At 48.6% G+C, this 20396-nt stretch overlaps 1 protein-coding gene across 2 annotated transcripts in view; it reads right to left on the minus strand.

Moving 5' to 3' along the window:
- MYO5C (myosin VC) overlaps nucleotides 1-20396 on the minus strand; it is a 212488-nt gene that overhangs the window by 169182 nt on the left and 22910 nt on the right. Inside the window, exon 1 of one of the 2 annotated variants that reach the window (XM_040342692.1) lies at nucleotides 18465-18842. The exons of the other annotated variant lie outside the window; for it this stretch is intronic. Within the exon in view, the coding sequence (XP_040198626.1) occupies nucleotides 18465-18500 (36 nt within the window). The 5' untranslated portion in view covers nucleotides 18501-18842. Of the gene's footprint in view, nucleotides 1-18464; nucleotides 18843-20396 lie in introns of those variants that run through there. 2 annotated transcript variants of the gene reach the window in all.

Consider the following 20396-nt stretch of genomic DNA (forward strand, 5'->3'; position numbering starts at 1 on the left):
GGAAAACCGGCCATGTGTATGCTCTAATATGAAAAGCAGGTGGTGGCGCCACCCTAAAGTGTAGAGTGTAAACTGGTGTCAATAGTAATTAATGATAGTGTGTGGGTGGTACAATATAAAAACAGAACAAAACAAAAGCGAAAAAATGCTTAGTGATAATCCAAATAACAAACAAAAAATTCAAATGTGTTCCAGTGCTAAAACAAAATCCTCATTCCATTTCTGTTTCATGCACAAATTGAGTGAATCAAAAAATATATGAATATATATAATGGTGCTGTGTGCTTTCAACAGACAGTACTCATACTGTAAGTAAAAAGTCTTTATGCAAAAGTTCCATGCAATAAATAAAAATAAAATAAATAAAGTGCTGTGTGCTTCTTCCACGTGAATCAACGTTGATCTAAATCTTCTGTGCAAAAACCGTGCTCACTCCCTGTGGTCCCGCACTCACCAGATACTTGAACCCCTACAGGGGTAACGGGCGTTCACAGTATAATATACTGACAAAATCCCTGGATCTTCCCAGAATCTAAAAATCTTGACCGCTCAGAAGAGGAGACAAATAGATTGCCCAATAGCGTGATACCGTTTTTGAAGTGATAAACAACTTTTATTCACATATAACAGGGTACTCACATTTAGTAGAAAGGTTAACAAACATTAACATAAAACGTGCTGTGGCTTAGAATAGCGTCTGCTCTACCGGTTTCGTCGATCTGACGTCATCTGGAGCGCGCCTCTAAGCCCCCAGCACTTCCTTATTTATATGGGACGTTTATGTCTGAAACGTCCGCCATGTTGTAGTTTTTTGAGGACAGAAGTCCAGCCGCTAGAGGCCCTATATTATAAAAACGCGTCCGCCATATTGTGGATTGTGGCAGACAGAAGACCAACCTCTAGAGATCCGTTATCTTCTCTTAGTGCTAAAACTAAGCATGCTCTAAGAAAACGTCCGCCATGTTGTGGCTTTTTGGAGACCGGAGTCCTGATCTAAGGTTACTCTATATATTTAAACAGCGGAGTAAACAGCAACGAATCTCCCTGTTATATTAATGGAAACGTCCGCCATGTTGTGGCTTTTTGGAGACCGGAGTCCTGATCTAAGGTTACTCTATATATTTAAACAGCGGAGTAAACAGCAACGAATCTCCCTGTTATATTAATGGATATACATAAATAAATAAATATACTTTGCGGTTGTAAACAGAACGGTGTTATGGCATAATATTTGAAACATAAAGGCATATATCATTCAGACATAAAGTGCCACAGTAAAAATTTCATGATACTATAGATCATTGTAATTAGACCGTAAATATATAAATTAAGACCTATGTAAATGATGATAATATGGGTATATTAATAAAAACTTCATAAAATTTCTTTAAAATATAACATAAAATATGATATCTATAATAATAAAATAAAACTGTAATATATGTATATATGTATTTGAAGTGGGGAGGCTATAAAAGGCAATAAGAATGTAATGAAGATATGAATAAAAATGGTAAATATTGTAATGTGTCAGCTCACATTTCCAATAGTGTAAAAATTGATAGTTAAAAATTGGTTAAAAAGCAGTTCAGGTCTACATCAATATTCATACCTGCCGGCTGGAGGGTGTCTAATGTATAGATCCATCGGGTTTCATTTTGGGATACTTTTTTAGTTTTGTCCTCACCCCTCCAGTGTTCTTTTATCTTATCAATCCCATAAAATGTCATACACCCAGGGTCTTTGTTGTGATAATCCCTGAAGTGCCTAGACACACTGTGTTTGTGGAAACCCTTTTTTATGTTGGCAATATGCTCTCTTATTCTAATATGTAATTCTCTTGTCGTTCTACCCACATATTGTTTGTGGCAGGGGCATTCTAAAACATACGTCACATGTGTACTGCTACAGGTAATGAGTTCTCTTATCTTATGTGAGGATCCATTTGTTGTTGAGGAGAACTCTGTTCGTTTCTTATTAGTTTTTTTACTGACACGACATGGTAAACATTTTCCACATTTGTGGAAACCTTTTAGGTTTTTAAAAATTTGGATTTGTTTAGGAGGGTCTATTGCATTGTGGACTAGTCTATTTCTGAGGTTAGGGGCTCTTCGGTATATGAAACTCGGTTTATTTGGTAACAGATTTTTTAGACTTTTATCTGATTGTAGAATAGGCCAGTGTTGTTTGAAAATTCTTTCAATGTCCTTGTGCTGTATATTATAACCGGTTAGGAACGCTGTATCCATAAATTTCTTCTTTTTCTTGTTGTGTGTTCCTGTTATAATGTTATCTCTGTTCATTCTCATGACTTTTGTTTTCAAGATTTCTAGCTCTTTTCTTTTATATCCTTTTTCAACAAATTTATTAATAATTTGTGTCGCCTGTGCTTCAAAATCAACACTGTTACTACAATTTCTAAACAGTCTCATAAGTTGTCCCTTGGGGATATTTTGAATCCATTGCTTGTGATGACAACTGTTTACAGGAATATAACTGTTCCTGTATGTGTATGCTCCACTGCAGTGTTTCCCATAGGAAAACTGCCGAGCAAAAAAACACAGAGAATTGCGGCGGGAAAAAAAAGAGTACAAGTTCTCATTATTTTGCTCGCAGTTTCCCTATTGGGACTACAAGCAAAACATGTCAGTTTTCCCGTCGGGAAAACCGGTCGTGTGTACAAGGCATAAGTCTTGTAAGGATTCTAGACTGTATGATGCTCCGAGGAACGACATCAATGATTCTGTAAAGTGCTGCATGATGTGTCAAGATGATATCATGGAATTAATAAGGAATTAAAATACATGAATGCACAAAGCTGTTACTATAATTAAGTGCAATTACAAACATGAAATGAAAATTGGAAGGTAATAATTATATAAGTGATAATGCTGAATACCCTCAGGGGGTGGAAAAGGGAAAACAAAATATGAGAGCCAGCATAAGCAAGAAGAGCATTAAATAGGGCGGAAAAAAAAACTTCGGAAGAAACTAAAGGAAATGCACTCAATGCAAAAACAGGTATGGCGGGAATTACCGTGTAACCACGCAGAATAGAAATTCCTGAGAAATTCATCATTTGTATAGCATAACTTTCCACTTAGCGAACAATAAAATGTGCTTATTCAGCAAAACGGTACTTGATATATTTGCATGTCTGCCTTTATGTCAATGAAATAGGAGAGCAGTAACAATGTGTCATAGTAAAAGAATGACTGCAAGGTGGACACTCTGGGCGCGGGAGGTGCCGATATACCGTCGTATTTATCGCGATATTCGGCCGCTAGCGGTGTGGTTTTAACCCCCCCTTGCAGCCGAAAAAGGGTTAATACCACCCGCAAACCGCGGCTTTGCAGGCGGTTCAGCCGCGCTGTCCCATTGATTTCGATGGGAAGGAGCAGTAAAGGAGCAGTATACACACCGCTCCTTTACCCTCGGGCTTTCACATTGATAATGCTGGGGCAGGATTATTTCAGGTGTTATATATGCGATATTTTTATCGCTAAAACGGCTGAAATACGCCTCAGTGTAAAAGGGGTCTAATTCCGAAGTTCCTGCCCCAGCCCTCAATATTCTTTTTGTCATTTATTCCAGCCTTCCTAATCATTTCTATATGTTTGTAGTCGTCAGGTAGTTTCTGTCTGGTGGGATGCCTGAGTTCTCTGTATTGTCAGCCTTTCTCTGGTTACACCACCCTGGAGAAACTACATGAACATCAAATTCCTTAGTAAATGAATGACGTGTTCCCAATTCAAATCCACCTTTACAATGCGCTCTACACACTAATCATGTCTGGATATTTACTCCACTCCATGTAATTTCCACATTATGCTTACCTAATATGAGACAGCTTGTGACATTACCACCAGAAAGTCCCTGACATCAGCTTATTGCTTTGTTTTTCTATTCCTCATTCCGGCGCAACATAAACGTAATTTACACAAATAGAGGATGTTCTGAACTGAAACTACAATGTACTTTCCGTGAACACAAATTGTGAATAATTTTTGCAATTTTTTTAAACTTAAAGGAATTATAAACCCTCAGTAAAACTAGCGACGCTTTACCGCTAATGTCAGATCCGCCTCAGTGTGAATGTATCTTAAATAAAATGGAAAGTTCACAAAAACCTCAGTTGGCCACAAAGGGGTTCTTCCACATCAATATGAGAAAACAAAAAATACCAAGCTACCTGGCTCCCTTGTTGGCAGCAACACTGCTCTTCTTACCAGTCCCTCTGTCTGTCTGTGTTGCCCAGCTCTACTGGTTCCCTTGGCTCTCTTAGCTTTTAGTCACAGCGCCCTACTGCATTGCCCAATCCTGGGTTCTGTATAGGGGTTCTTCTGACACCCTAATAGGAGCTGACCTGACTCCTGTAATGAGACCTCCTGTCTGCTGGCTGGGGCTCCCCTGACCCCTGGGTGAAACCTTCTGTCTCTTGGCTCCTGGCTTAGCAAGACCTTCTGTCTCTTGGCTCCTGGTTGGGGCAATCTGACCCTTGAGTGAGACCTTCTGTCTCTTGGCTCCTGGCTGGGTAAGACCTTCTGTCTATTGGCTCCCGGTTGGGGCCATCTGACCCTTGAGTGAGACCTTCTGTCTCTTGGCTCCTGGCTGAGTAAGACCTTCTGTCTCTTGGCTCCTGGTTGGGGCCATCTGACCCATGAGTGAGACCTTCTGTCTCTTGGCTCCTGGCTAGGTGAGACCTTCTGTCTCTTGGCTCCCGGTTGGGGCCATCTGACCCTTGAGTGAGACCTTCTGTCTCTTGGCTCCTGGCTGAGTAAGACCTTCTGTCTCTTGGCTCCTGGTTGGGGCCATCTGACCCTTGAGTGAGACCTTCTGTCTCTTGGCTCCTGGCTAGGTGAGACCTTCTGTCTCTTGGCTCCTGGCTGAGGCTCCTCTGACCCCCAGGTAAGACCTTCTGTCTTCTGGCTAGGGTTCTTCTGGCCCCAGAGTGAGACGTTCTGTCTCTTGGCTCCTGGCTGAGGCTCCTCTGACCACTGGATGAGACCTTCTGTCAGGGATCTGCCACCTAAGGGTTAACAGTGCAGACTGATTCCAATGATTGGCAACAGGCTGCCTTATTTAAACCCCTCAGCAGCACTGTGTCCTTGCTGTCTGATCTGCATCTTATCCAGAGACCTGATCCTGAACCTGCATCATTCTGACCTGGCTTTCTGACTCCGCTGCCATCTTCAGTCCTGACCTGCTCTGTTTACCTGTCTGCAAGATCCTCTGTTGCAGAATCCAGCCTGAAATCTGACCATTCCTTGCCTGCTGCTTTTGTCTGTACTGATCTTCCGTGTATGACCTGGCCTGTCTGACTCCTCTCCTGCTGTCGCCTGCACCCGCATGTGCATGTTGCTCTCAGGCGCAACTACATCCGGTGACCTGCGTCCGCTAACCTGCATCCGGTGACCTGCGTCCGCAGACCTGCATCCGCTGACCTGCATCCCGCTGACCAGCATCCTGCTAACCAGTTAATCGGCATCCGCTGACCTGCATCCGCTGACCTGCATCCGGTGATCTGCATCCGCTGATCTGCATCCGCTGATCTGCATCCAGCTGACCTGCACCTACAGCGCTTCAGCCCTTCTCATTAGACTTCATCTCCAATCTCAGAGACTCTGCAGGCACTCATACCCCACTGTGCTCCTACGGTCACTGTCTCAACCCCAGTGATCCCGGAACCAGGACAGTACGAGAGGTCTCCCTCTGCACGTCAGGCTCACTCCCAAGGTACGTGTCAGTATCAGACAGCCATGCCTGAGCCTGCAAGAGGGACCTCTTGCACCGAGATCTGCCAACTCCTCTCTGATCTCTCTCTAGAGGTGAAGTGTCTCCAGGATTGCCATGCACGCTTAGAGGGACAAATGCAACACCAGGCTACCACCACGGATCCACCTACCAACAGGATACCTACAGAAGCCACTTCTGCACCCTCTATAACAATGCTGCCTCCAGAGCCAAGGGTCCCCATCCCAGAGAGGTTCTCCGGGGACCGAAGTAAGTTTTGGGCGTTTCGCAATGCATGCGAGTTGTACTTCTCCCTGCAACCCCTAACGTTCTCCCAGGAAACTACTAAAGTGGGGTTTGTCATTTCATTACTGCTGGGGGAACCTGTCACGGAACCATGAACCAGACGTACAACAAGAGATAAGTGAAAATAAGAATGCTTTATTGAAAATCAAGCTGTAAATCAAAAGTCCAAACGGATGGTGAAAACCGAAGCAGAGTCTTGCGAAGCCAGAGATCAGGAACCAGAAGGGTAGTCAGACGAAGCCAGGATCAGGAACCAGCAGGGTAGTCAGACGAAGCCAGGATCAGGAACCAGCAGGGAAGTCAGACGAAGCCAGGATCGGAACCAGAAGCAGCAGCAGTCTAGAAGCATGTGAACACAGGAGGACCAAGCAAGGAACTGAAGCCACAGACCTCCTAAATATGTGAGCCAGGCATCCAGCTCCTCCCAGTGGGAAGGAGGAGCCGCAGGGTGGGAGGCTACAAGAGACCTAGAAACCAAGATGGCCGCCAGCACATGTCAAACGAAGGAGACAGGAGAGAGGTAAGACCATGACAGTACCTCCCCCTCAAGGGCCCCTCCTCCGCGGTGCAAAAAACGGTTTCTGAGGGAAGCGTGCGTGGAAGGCTCGGAGCAAGGCAGGAGCATGGACATCTGCGGAGGGAACCCAGGAACGCTCCTCTGGACCATAACCACGCCAGTGGACCAAAAACTGCACCCGACCGCGGACCAGGCGTGAGTCCAGGATATTGCTCACCTCATACTCCTCCTGATTGCCCACTTGGACCGGACGAGGCCGAGGAACCGAGGAAGTGAAGCGATTGCACACCAGTGGCTTCAACAGGGAGACATGAAACACGTTGGAGATCCGCATGCCAGGTGGAAGCGCAAGGGCATAGGCTACCGGGTTTACCCTGCGAAGCACTCGGAAGGGACCAACAAAGCGAGGAGCCAGCTTGGGAGTGGGCACTCGAAGGTTGAGGTTGCGGGTGGACAACCATACACGGTCTCCGACCTGGTAGGAAGGAGCAGGCGCTCGTCTGCGATCAGCCTGGAGTTTCTGGCGTTGCGCAGAGACCTCAAGGGACTTCTGGATCTGTACCCAAGAAGCACGTAGGACGGAAAGGTGATCCTCCACAGCCGGAATATCCTGGGGAGAGAATGCCTCCGGTAACACGGCAGGTTGGAACCCATAATTGGCCATGAAGGGAGACGTCCCAGAGGAAGAGTTCACCGCCGTGTTCCTGGCAAACTCAGCCCAAGGCAGGAGGTCAACCCAGTTGTCTTGGTGATCGGAGACGTAGCAACGAAGGAATTGCTCCAAGGCCTGATTGGATCGTTCTGCGGCCCCATTGGACTGAGGGTGGTAGGCCGAGGAGAAGGAGAGATGAATCCCCAACTGGGAGCAAAAGGCGCGCCAGAACCTGGACACAAACTGACTCCCCCGATCCGACACAATCTCCTTGGGCAAACCGTGCAACCGGAAGACCTCCCGGGCAAAAATTGTGGCCAACTCTTGTGCAGAGGGTAACTTCTTGAGAGGAACACAGTGGCACATTTTGGAAAACCGATCCACAATCATGAGAATGACCGTATGGCCTCGGGATGCAGGGAGGTCCACGATGAAATCCATCCCCAGGTGTGACCATGGGCGCTCCCCGGTGGCTATGGGTTGCAGAAGGCCCAACGGAAGGTGCCGAGGGGACTTACTCTGGGCACAGACGGAGCATGCCGCTACATATGCGGCGATGTCGGAACGTAGGGAAGGCCACCAGAACAGACGTGAAACAGCCCAGGACAGCTGATTCTTTCCAGGATGCCCCGCGGTCTTGGAGTTATGGTAGGTTCGCAACAACCGAGTGCGCAACTCCTCAGGCACAAAACATCTGCCGTTGGGTCTCCCAGAGGGAGCACCAGATTGAGCCGCCAAAATCTGCTCACCCAGGGGAGAGGTCAGGCTGGTGCGAATGGCGGCCAGGATCCGATTCGGAGGTATGACCGAAGTCGGAATCGATTCCTCCCTGGACAGCTCGGAGTACTGCCGTGATAAGGCATCCGCTCTGATGTTCTTGGAACCGGGTAGGTAGGAGACAACGTAATTAAAACGTGACAAGAACAGAGCCCATCTGGCCTGACGTGGTGTCAATCTCTTGGCCTCAGAAAGGTAGGTCAGATTCTTGTGGTCCGTCAGGATGAGAACCGGAACCACCGAGCCCTCGAGCAAGTGCCTCCATTCTTTAAGGGCCTGCACGATGGCCAATAACTCCCTGTCACCAATCTGATAGTTGCATTCCGCGGGAGACAGTTTCCGGGAGTAAAACCCACAAGGAAGCAGAGGACCCTCTGGTGTTCTACGCTGAGACAGAAGAGCGCCTACTCCCGTCTCAGACGCGTCCACCTCGAGGACAAAGGGCAACCCAGGGTTGGGATGCGACAGAATCGGAGCCGACACAAAGGCGGACTTTAGGGCCTCAAAAGCTCGGATGGCCTCGAGCGGCCAGACCTGGGAATTACTGCCCTTCCTGGTCAGATCTGTGAGAGGCTTGGCCAGCATGGAAAAGTCCCTGATGAACTTCCGATAATAATTGGCGAAGCCCAAAAAGCGCTGCAGGGAACGAAGACCACTGGGCTGGGGCCACTGTAAGACAGCCGAAACCTTCTCAGGATCCATGGAGAACCCCTCAGCGGAAATGATGTAACCTAGGAAGGTTACCTGGGATCGGTGAAATTCGCATTTCTCAAGCTTACCGAACAGCCTGTTTTCTCGTAACCGTTGCAACACTCGTTTGACATCCAGAATGTGGGCCTCCAAGGACTCAGAATATACCAAGATGTCATCCAAATAGACCACCACACACTGCTGCAACAGGTCACGGAAAACATCGTTGATGAATTCCTGAAAGACTGCGGGCGCATTGCACAACCCAAAGGGCATAACCAAGGATTCATAATGGCCGGTCCTGGTGTTAAACGCGGTCTTCCACTCATCGCCCGCCTTGATCCTTACCAGGTTATATGCCGCCCTCAGGTCGAGTTTGGTAAAGACCGTGGCCCCTTTCAGGCGATCGAACAGCTCGGAAATCAAGGGTATCGGGTAAGCGTTCTTGATCGTGATGCGATTGAGACCCCTGTAATCGATGCAAGGCCTCAACTCACCGCCCTTCTTTTTCACAAAGAAAAATCCAGCCCCTGCCGGGGACGAGGATTTGCGAATGTGACCACGGGACAGCGCCTCCATCACGTACTCCTCCATGGCCTCATTCTCCGCAACCGATAGTGGATAGACCCTGCCGCGAGGGGGAACGGCACCAGGTTGTAACTCTATGGCACAATCATATGGGCGGTGCGGAGGTAGGGCAACTGCGCGTACCTTATCGAATACATCCCGGTACTCCTCGTACTCAGGAGGCAACAGAGAGTCCGAGGAAGTACACAGCAACTTGACAGGCCCATGGATGCACTTAGCCCCACACTGTGGTGACCATGAGAGGATCTCGGCCGATCTCCAGTCGAAAGTCGGATTATGCTTCTGGAGCCAGGGGTACCCCAAGACCACCGAGTAGTGTGGAGACGAAATAACTTGGAAGCAGACCGACTCTCTGTGAGCGACACCAATGGCTATCCCCACTGGAAGGGTCTCATGAGTCACGTGTGACGGCTGGAGGGGTCTGCCGTCTATCGCCTCTAGAGCCAGCGGGGAACCTCGAGCCTGCAGAGGAATGGAATTGGCGGCAGCGAACTCACTATCAATGAAAAAACCACCAGCACCAGAGTCCACCAACGCCTGGGTCGTCACCGAGCCCCCGACCCAGGAGAGGACAACAGTGATCAGTGGTTTATCAACACGGGAAACCGGGGACGAGGAGACTCCACCCAAGATCTGCCCCCGACAGGATCTCAGGTGCGAGCGTTTCCCGGACGGTTCGGACATGCCAACCGAAAATGCCCACCGAGACCACAGTACATGCATCGGCCCTCGCGTCTCCGGAGTACCCTCTCCCCCTCGGACAGGCGAGCAAACCCCAGCTGCATGGGTTCACCCCCAGACAAGTCAACGCCAGGAGGCGTGGGAGGAGAGGGAGGCACGGGTGGGACAGCAAACGTAGGCGCCAAACTGTTAGGAGGCCTCCGCAGGCGCTCCTTAAAGGAAGGTCTCTCCCTGAGTCTGGTGTCAATCAAAATCAGGAAAGAAATAAGAGCCTCGAGCTCCACTGGTAGGTCCTTAGCTGCAACCTCATCCTTCAAGACATCCGAGAGACCATGAGAGAAAGCAGCGACCAGAGCCTCATTATTCCAACCTACCTCTGCTGCCAGGGTACGAAACTCAATGGCGTATTCGGCTACGGATCGTGAACCCTGTCTGACGGACATAAGGAGCTTCGCAGCAGAGGCGGCGCGAGCCGGCACATCGAATACCTTCCGAAGAGAAGCAACAAAACCGGAAAACTCGGCAACCACCAGACTGTTGTTCTCCCATAAAGGGCTGGCCCAGGCCAAGGCCTTGTCCGAGAGCAGCGAGATCAAGAAGCCCACCTTTGATCTCTCAGTGGGAAAGGCATGTGGCAGCAACTCGAAATAAATGCCCACTTGGTTAAGGAAACCTCGGCACTGAGTTGGCTCTCCCCCAAATCGCTGTGGAAGGGGGGCAGAACCGGTCATACCCCGAAACACCGCAGGCGCAACAGCAGGTGTCGGGGTAGACTCTGGCGCAACAACCGGAGCGGCAGTAGGAGCGGACCCAGGAGCGACAACCGACCCATCGGCAACGGGAGCGACATGAGCCGTGCGTTCAAGCAGGGTTTGCAACGCCATGGCGAACTGACCCAACAGGGACTCCAGCTGATCAAGTCTGGCAACCAGCGTGGGTAGCGAGGATGGCTCTGTACCGTCAAAATTCATGGCTTGGTCCTAATGTCACGGAACCATGAACCAGACGTACAACAAGAGATAAGTGAAAATAAGAATGCTTTATTGAAAATCAAGCTGTAAATCAAAAGTCCAAACGGATGGTGAAAACCGAAGCAGAGTCTTGCGAAGCCAGAGATCAGGAACCAGAAGGGTAGTCAGACGAAGCCAGGATCAGGAACCAGCAGGGTAGTCAGACGAAGCCAGGATCAGGAACCAGCAGGGAAGTCAGACGAAGCCAGGATCGGAACCAGAAGCAGCAGCAGTCTAGAAGCATGTGAACACAGGAGGACCAAGCAAGGAACTGAAGCCACAGACCTCCTAAATATGTGAGCCAGGCATCCAGCTCCTCCCAGTGGGAAGGAGGAGCCGCAGGGTGGGAGGCTACAAGAGACCTAGAAACCAAGATGGCCGCCAGCACATGTCAAACGAAGGAGACAGGAGAGAGGTAAGACCATGACAGAACCTCAGTCCTGGGCACATAATTTGCTTGAAGAATGTCATGTTTCACTGGACTCCTTGTCGTCCTTTTTCAAGGCCATGTCGCTCCTTTATGAGGATCCCCAACGGATTTCCACAGCCGAAACTGCTCTTCATGCACTCCAGGAAGGCCGCAGAGCGGTCGAGGACTATATAATGGACTTTAGGCGCTGGAGTGCAGATACCCAATGGAATCATGCAGCCTTACGGCACCAGTTCCGCTTAGGCCTGTCTGAAAGATTAAAGGATGAACTGGCCCGAGTTGGCATACCAGACTCTTTGGAGAACCTAATGGCATTGGTTATCCAGATAGATCGGCGCCTTCGGGAACGCAGTGCAGAAAAAATAAAACAGACTCGTCCCACCTGGATGTTACCCCCTGTGGTCATGACCACACATCCTGCTGCCAACAGACCTGTCTCAGCTAGATCTTTGCCAATCTCTCCTGAACCAGTGCAAGTCGGTTTAATAAGACCCTCGTTATCTGCTGAGGAACGTTCACGCCGGAAACGGCTTAATCTCTGCCTGTACTGTGGGAGGGCCGGCCACTATGTACATTCATGTCCAGTAAAAACCCAAAGATGTTTGTCCATCTCGCCTACCAGCCAACCAGCACCCTCTGCCAATACAACTCACCTGGCCCTTTGCATCTCTTTCCAGCTCCCAGGAAGGAATGTGCCTGCTACTGCAATTATAGACTCTGGAGCATGTAGTTGCTTTATTGATTTGAACTTTGCCAACCAACAGTGCATTCCACTCCAGCACAGGGCACAAGGACTCTCCATCTTTCTGGCAGATGGTTCCCGTATTAAATCTGGCCTGGTCACCCAGGAGACTCCATTTTTACCCGTAGTTACGGCCACGGGTCATAAGGAACTTCTGAAACTCGATGCAATTGCATCTCCCCTGTTCCCGGTCATCCTCGGCCTACCATGGCTCCAGGCCCACAATCCGCAAGTTAACTGGGTCACCGGGGAAATAAAGTTCCAGTCCTCTTACTGTCAAGAACATTGCTTGCCCTCACTTCCTAAGGTGTCGGGCCCGCTGCTATGCCTGGAATCTGATACAGAGTTACTCTCACAAGTACCCAAGCCATATCACGAGTTTTTAGATGTGTTCAGCAAACGGGGGGCTGACACTCTTCCTCCCCACCGTTCATACGATTGCCCAATTGAGCTATTGCCTGGAGCCGAGATCCCCTTTGGGCGGATCTTCCCCCTGTCCGAACGGGAACTAGAGGTTTTAAAGGAATATGTAGACGAGAACCTTAAGAGGGGATTCATCCGACCATCCACCTCTCCAGCAGGGGCCGGAATCTTTTTTGTGGAGAAAAAAGACCACTCCTTACGTCCTTGTGTGGATTACCGGGAACTAAATAAAGTGACAGTTAAGAACCGGTATCCTTTACCCCTGGTGCCCGAGCTGTTCCAGAGACTGAGAACTACCGCTGTTTTTACTAAACTTGATCTTCGAGGGGCTTATAATTTAGTTCGTATCCGTGCAGGGGACGAATGGAAAACGGCCTTCCGTACCAGGTTCGGCCACTTTGAGTATTTGGTGATGCCCTTCGGCCTGTGCAATGCCCCGGCCACTTTTCAGCACTTTGTAAACGATATCTTCAGAGACTGGCTAGATATCTTTGTAATCGTTTACCTTGATGACATCCTGATTTTTTCCACATCCTTGGATCAACACCGGAAACACGTTAAGATGGTACTCTGCCGCCTCCGTCAGCATGGGTTATATGCCAAGCCAGAAAAGTGTGAATTCGAGCGGCAGAGTATTCAGTTCTTGGGCTTGGTTATTTCCACGGAGGGGTTTAAGATGGACCCACAAAAGGTAACAGCTGTTCTGGATTGGCCTGCACCATCAGACAAGAAAGGGGTGCAGCGTTTTGTTGGCTTTGCCAATTTTTACAGGAGATTTATAAAAGGATTCTCTGCAATCATTTCCCCCATTACTCAGCTCACAAAGCAGAACATCCGTTTCCACTGGAACTCCGAGGCCCAGGCTGCCTTTTCTACACTGAAGGGACTTTTTACCTCTGCTCCCATCCTGAGCCACCCAGATCCCGCACTACCTTACCTACTCGAGGTAGATGCTTCGGAAACAGCGGTAGGGGCAGTTATCTCCCAGCGTCAAGGCCTCAAAGATCTCATGCATCCCATAGCTTTTTTCTCCCGTAAACTCTCCCCAGCCGAAAGAAATTACGATGTGGGGGATCGTGAACTTTTGGCCATTAAGGCCGCACTAGAAGAGTGGCGGTATCTCTTAGAGGGCGCAGCACATCCCATACTTATTTATACGGATCACAAGAATCTGGAGTATTTGAGAACTGCCAAGCGCCTGAAGCCGCGTCAAGCACGGTGGGCGCTATTCTTTTCCAGATTTTCATTTCACATCACCTATCGGCCAGGATCAAGAAACACCAAGCCAGACGCTCTCTCACGCATGTTCGATGATCCAAAGGATGCCTCAGTTCCGGATACTATTCTATCCGAAGGCAACTTTTTGCTGGTCCAGACAGATCTGATGTCCAGCTTAAAGCAAGTTTCAGCAGGAATGCCCAGTCCACCAGGGGTGTCCTTGATACCCAGGGATGGGTTACTTTGGAAAGACAGTAAAATCTTTGTACCGGCAAGTTTCCAGACCAAAGTTCTGAGCCTGTGTCACGATCATCCCTTGGCTGGCCATTTCGGGGTCCACAAGACCCTTGACCTGATTCAGCGCATGTTTTGGTGGCCCAGGCTTGAGAAGGATTGCAAAGAATATGTGCAGTCATGTGTTGTTTGTACCCAAAGCAAATCTGCTAGGACCAAGTCCTGGGGTCTTCTAAGACCGTTACCAGTCCCTGACCGTCCCTGGAGTATGATAGCCATGGACTTTATAGTCGAGTTACCCCCATCCGAAGGACATACAGCCATCTTTGTAGTGGTCGACCGCCTCTCCAAGATGGCCCACTTCATACCCCTGAAAAAGACGCCTTCTGCAATGGAAACAGCCCAGGTGTTCATCCGGGAGATTGTAAGGCTACACGGAATTCCAACCAACATTGTGTCTGACAGAGGGGTCCAGTTCACCTCTCGCTTTTGGAAGGCACTATGCCAGGCCCTGAAAATTGAACTATCTATGTCCTCTGCCTACCATCCTCAGACAAATGGACAAACCGAGAGGACGAACCAGACTCTTGAGCAATATATACGATGCTTTACCACATTTGTTCAGGACGATTGGGTAGCACTATTACCGTTGGCAGAATTCGCCTTCAATAATGCCAGTCACTCGGTTACGGGTCAGTCTCCATTTTTTGCAAATTATGGGTTCCATCCTGTCTTCTTACCTAACATTATCCCTGAATCTCCGGTTCCAGCAGTACAGAATACTGTTGACTTCCTGGGTCGCAACAACAAATTGTTACAAGAGACTATGGTCAAGGCACAGGCAACTAATAAGAGAATATATGACCGAAAGAGAAGAGGCGAATTGTGTCTCCAACCAGGTGACCAAGTGTGGTTGTCTACTACCAATCTTAGAATGGCTTGTCCCTCGAAGAAATTGGCACCAAAGTTTATTGGGCCTTTTTCAGTCAAGAAAAAACTAAATGAAGTGTCTTATGAACTTATCTTGCCTAATTCACTTAAGATCCAACCGGTGTTCCACGTGTCCCTGCTGAAACCCACAGTACCTGATCCCTTCCCAGACAGAGGACCGGGGCCACCTGAACCTGTGATGGTTGATGGAGACGAGGAATATGAGGTGGAGGCTATCGTAGACTGCAGGAAAAGAGGTAACCAACTACAATACTTGGTCAAATGGAAGGGGTATGGACCAGAGGAGAACTCCTGGGAACCCAAGCAGAATGTGCATGCCCAAGAGCTGATCCAGGCCTTCTTCCGAAGCCACCCTCAAAAAAGAGCTCTTTTGGGCACCCGGAGGTTGCCCATAAGGGGGGGGGCAATGTCAGGGATCTGCCACCTAAGGGTTAACAGTGCAGACTGATTCCAATGATTGGCAACAGGCTGCCTTATTTAAACCCCTCAGCAGCACTGTGTCCTTGCTGTCTGATCTGCATCTTATCCAGAGACCTGATCCTGAATCATTCTGACCTGGCTTTCTGACTCCGCTGCCATCTTCAGTCCTGACCTGCTCTGTTTACCTGTCTGCAAGATCCTCTGTTGCCGAATCCAGCCTGAAATCTGACCATTCCTTGCCTGCTGCTTTTGTCTGTACTGATCTTCCGTGTATGACCTGGCCTGTCTGACTCCTCTCCTGCTGTCGCCTGCACCTGCATGTGCATGTTGCTCTCAGGCGCAACTACATCCGGTGACCTGCGTCCGCTAACCTGCATCCGGTGACCTGCGTCCGCAGACCTGCATCCGCTGACCTGCATCCCGCTGACCAGCATCCTGCTAACCAGTTAATCGGCATCCGCTGACCTTCATCCGCTGACCTGCATCCGGTGATCTGCATCCGCTGATCTGCATCCAGCTGACCTGCACCTACAGCGCTTCAGCCCTTCTCATTAGACTTCATCTCCAATCTCAGAGACTCTGCAGGCACTCATACCCCACTGTGCTCCTACGGTCACTGTCTCAACCCCAGTGATCCCGGAACCAGGACGGTACGAGAGGTCTCCCTCTGCACAGCAGGCTCACTCCCAAGGTACGTGTCACCTTCTGTCTCTTGCTTGACCCCCCCCCCCCCAACCGCTGGCAGTGCTGCCGCTGAACGCAAAGCATTCAAGTGTATAGCTTCTTGTTGCAACCACCCAGCAGCTGCATTCAAGGCAACACACCACGTCCTCACCTCCTATCAAACGCCTATGATCCACCAAGCAAATCAGGTAATATCACTCTGCAGGAGGTTTGGCGATCCATGAAACATATGCTATACCCAAACATAAAGCCCAAACCTCACTGAAGTCTATGGGAGCCAAATCTTGCTATTTTTTGCTGTCCTTTTTAGGTCAGTTTGCAAGTGGTTGGTAAAAAAAAAAAAATGCATGGGTAGCTGAGCACTACCACAGGCACATGTACATGCTTTTTACTAACATTCATGCTATACCCAAACATAAAGCCCGAACCTCACTGAAGCCTATGGGAGCCAAATCTTCCTATTTTTTGCTGTCCTTTTTTTAGGTCAGTTTGCAAGTTGTTGGTAAAAAAAAAAATGCATGGGTAGCTGAGCACTGCCACCGGCACATGCACATGCTTTTTACAAACATTCAGATCAGTAAAAAAAAGCCTAATGCCGCGTACATACGATCGGATTTTCCATCAGAAAAACCTTGGATGATTTTTCTGACGGAATTCCGCTCAAGCTTGGTCGGTCACACAAAAGTTCTCTGAACTTTCGTCTGTCAAGAACGCGGTGACGTACAACACTACAACGAGCCGAGAAAATTAAGTTCAATGCTTCCGAGCATGCGTCAGAATTCTGTGCGTCGGAATTCCTACAGACGATTGGATTTTCCGATAGGAATGTTTTCCGTCTGAAAATTTGAGAACCTGCTCTCAATCTTTTGTAGGCAGAAATTCCAACAGCAAAAGTCTGATGGAGCATACACACGGTCGGAATTTCCGTTCAAAAGCTCACATCGGACTTTTGCTTTTGGAATTTCCAATCGTATGTATGGGGCATTACTCCTTCTAAAAATTTGGAATATTTTGGGCCCATGTGCAAGAGCTATTGATCTACCCTCAATTTAGGATAATTTGCTATATTATAAAGGAAAGGCAAGCACCTACAAGTCAGGAGGGGACAAATCAGTACAAGATTCATCAACTGGTCAGTTTATTGTAAGACCCAACAAGAAATGTACCGTATATACTCGGGTATAAGCCGAGTTTTTCAGCACATTTTTTTGTGCTAAAAATGCCCCCCTCGGCTTATACTCGAGTCACCTTTTTGGGCTTGATCTTCTGGACTTTGGGGACCCGGTACTAGCCGGCCTCACTGTGTCCATGCCTCACTGTGTCCATGCCTCACTGTGTCCATGCCTCACTGTGTCCATGCCTCACTGTGCCCATGCCTCACTGTGTCCATGACTAGACTGACGTTTAACATGGGAGTCTATGGAAGGGGTGCCCAGCTTCGAAAAATCGGTGCTCCCTGGCCGTAGGTCCCCCACACAACAAACTTTGCACACTTGTAGAGGAAGAGTGGGGCTACATGTGTGCCACGTTTGGGGTCCAGGGGACCTACGGCTGGGGAGCACCAATTATTCAAAGCTGGGCGCCCCTTCCATAGACTCCCATGTTAAACGTCAGTCTAGTCATGGACACAGTGAGGCATGGGCACAGTGAGACATGGACACAGTGAGGCATGGACACAGTGAGGCATGGGCACAGTGAGGCATGGGCACAGTGAGGCATGGGCACAGTGAGGCATGGGCACAGTGAGGCCAGTGAGGCATGGACACAGTGAGGCATGCCCATGGGCACAGTGTGGCATGCACATGGACACAGTGAGGCAAGTAAGGCACAGTGAGGCATGCAGATGGACACCCTAGGCTTATACTCAAGTCAATAAGTTTTCCCAGTTTTTGTGGTAAAATAAGGTACCTCGGCTTATACTCGAGTATATACGGTAAGTGATCCAGAGAACAAATGCTCCACTGAAAATAATAAAAAAAGAATCCAAAAAGTTTGGTGCCCTCTGTAATTCTCTTACATACAATGGTTTCCCAGATTCGGGGACTTTTCCAGCCCAGACAGAAGCAGGTGGATGGGACAGACCAGGTGGATGGGACAGAAGCAGAGAAGGAAGGAGTCACCGCTCCAGGTGGGTAAGCTGAGCAATCAGTGGCTTCTCAGGAAATCAAGGGTGCCGGCACTGCACGAGGCAATAGATAAAGACTAAGAAAAATGGACAGCCTGCTATCCCTACTTTTGTTGCATTTTTGTAGTGAATTTTCTGTTCTGATTTTACAATAAAGACAACCGAAAGGTCTGTTGGGGTGCGGCTGTCCATTTTTCTTAGCCTTTATCGATGGGACAGAAGCAGATGGATGGGACAGAAACAGACGCATGGACCTACAACAATCCAGATCTATAGGACTTACCTGCACGCAGTCTTGCAGAGTCCCCGTATACAGCATTAGGTGTGCGAAGCCAGCTCCTGCCTCTCAGAAGTACATCCTGGTCTGAGCCTGGCATATGCTACATGACACTTTATATAAAGCAGACGTGTAAACATCAGCTGCGTCTTTTTGGCTAATTAACAAATCAAATATTATATAATCCCAACTGCTATTTTATAGCTTCAGCATAACATCCCTTCCTCCTCCTCCTCCGGTTAGATTGTATATGGCCTTTTGCTTATTGTTTAACCACTGAATGCAGTGATGACACGCAGCTCTTCTTCCCTTTTTATATGGAAGCTCACATCACATCTTCTACTATAAGGGCCAGGTCACACCAAAACGTTGTGCTCAAAATGCACCGCCGGTGTGATTTCCTGTGGGAGTCGATATATTCTTAACGATACCACAAATGCGGATCACAATTGCAGTGTATTTATCTGAATTTTTGAGAAAGGTGCATTCCTGTGCAATTCACATGTAATTCAGTGTGATAAAATGTGAGCTCATTCATTTTGAATGGGCTCAAATCGCACTGCATTGCACCAAAGTAGTGCATGCACACTGCAACTGGATCGCATGGTAATTGTGTAACCTGTGATATGGTGCAGGAAAACGCATTGAGTTTGCAACCTGTCTTTGGGGTGTCTTTAACATTGCACTGACACCTGCTGCAGATCGCAAGTGCAGTGCTCATTGAACGCAGTGCGGGAAATGTGCACGAATCAAGGGTTTCCAGCACTGCGTTTTAGTGTGAATCGGGGGTTTTATTCCACTTCTTATGAATTATTATAAATGCATCAAATAATGTTATAAAAGAGCGTGTGAATACAAACAAATAAAATCTCCTTGTGCAACAATGTATAACTTTGTATCTTCTGTTTCTTAGTGAATATAAACCACTCCATACACCCAGTGAAGTGAACAGCCTCAGATGATACACAGAGATGAACCAAATCTCCCTACATAAGTTTTACATGTATACACAATGGCCCGGATTCACAAAGCACTTGCGCCGACGTATCTCGAGATACGCCGCGTAAGTGCAAATATGCGCTGTCGTATCTGTGCGCCGGACTCAGAAACTAAGATACGCCTGAAAATAGGCTTCAACCGACCGACGTAACTTGCCTACACCGGCGTAGAGTGGGCGCATATTTACGCTGGACGTATTTGGCGCTCCCATTGATTTTCTATTCACATATGCAAATGAGGGAGATACACCGATTCACGAACGTACGTCTGTCCGACGCAGTGCGCATAAAGACATACGTCCGGCGTACAGTTATGCCCCATGAAGGAGGTGTAACTCAGCAGCATCCATGCAAAGGGCTGCACCAGGGAACACAAGCCGACGTATTTTACGTAGGAACGTGAATATGACTAGGCGTAGGTTACATTCACGCCGTAGGCAGTGATCCGACGTATCTTAGGCAGTTGTTCCGATGTGATTGTGAGCATGCGCACTGAGATGCACCCACGGGACGGCGCATGCGCAGTTGGCGATTCGTATCTGTCTGGCAATCGGCCCATCGGCAATCGGCCCATTATTTGGGTCACGCCTCATTAGCATGGCTCACGCCCACTTCCACTTACGCCGACTTACACCTTGGAAACCCAGCTCATATTTGGGAAGAAAGTGCTTTGTGAATTCAGTGCTTGCCTCTCTGCGCTGCGTCGGCGTAGCGTAAAGGAGATACGCTACGGCGGCATAAATATGCGCCAGTGTCTGTGAATCCGGGCCATACTGTTTAGAAAGTTCAGATCGTGTTAGGAAATTTTCTCATCCTGTTTAACACAGAGTGTGATGTCTGCGCAAACATCCAAGATAGCTAACATTGCTGATTGGAGGAAAGGCACACACCCCCTCTCATCATAGGCAGAGACTGTCAGAGGTGTTTTGTAACAGGGCCA

The sequence above is a fragment of the Rana temporaria genome, chromosome 3 (assembly GCF_905171775.1).
Source record: "Rana temporaria chromosome 3, aRanTem1.1, whole genome shotgun sequence".
Lineage (NCBI taxonomy): Eukaryota > Metazoa > Chordata > Amphibia > Anura > Ranidae > Rana > Rana temporaria.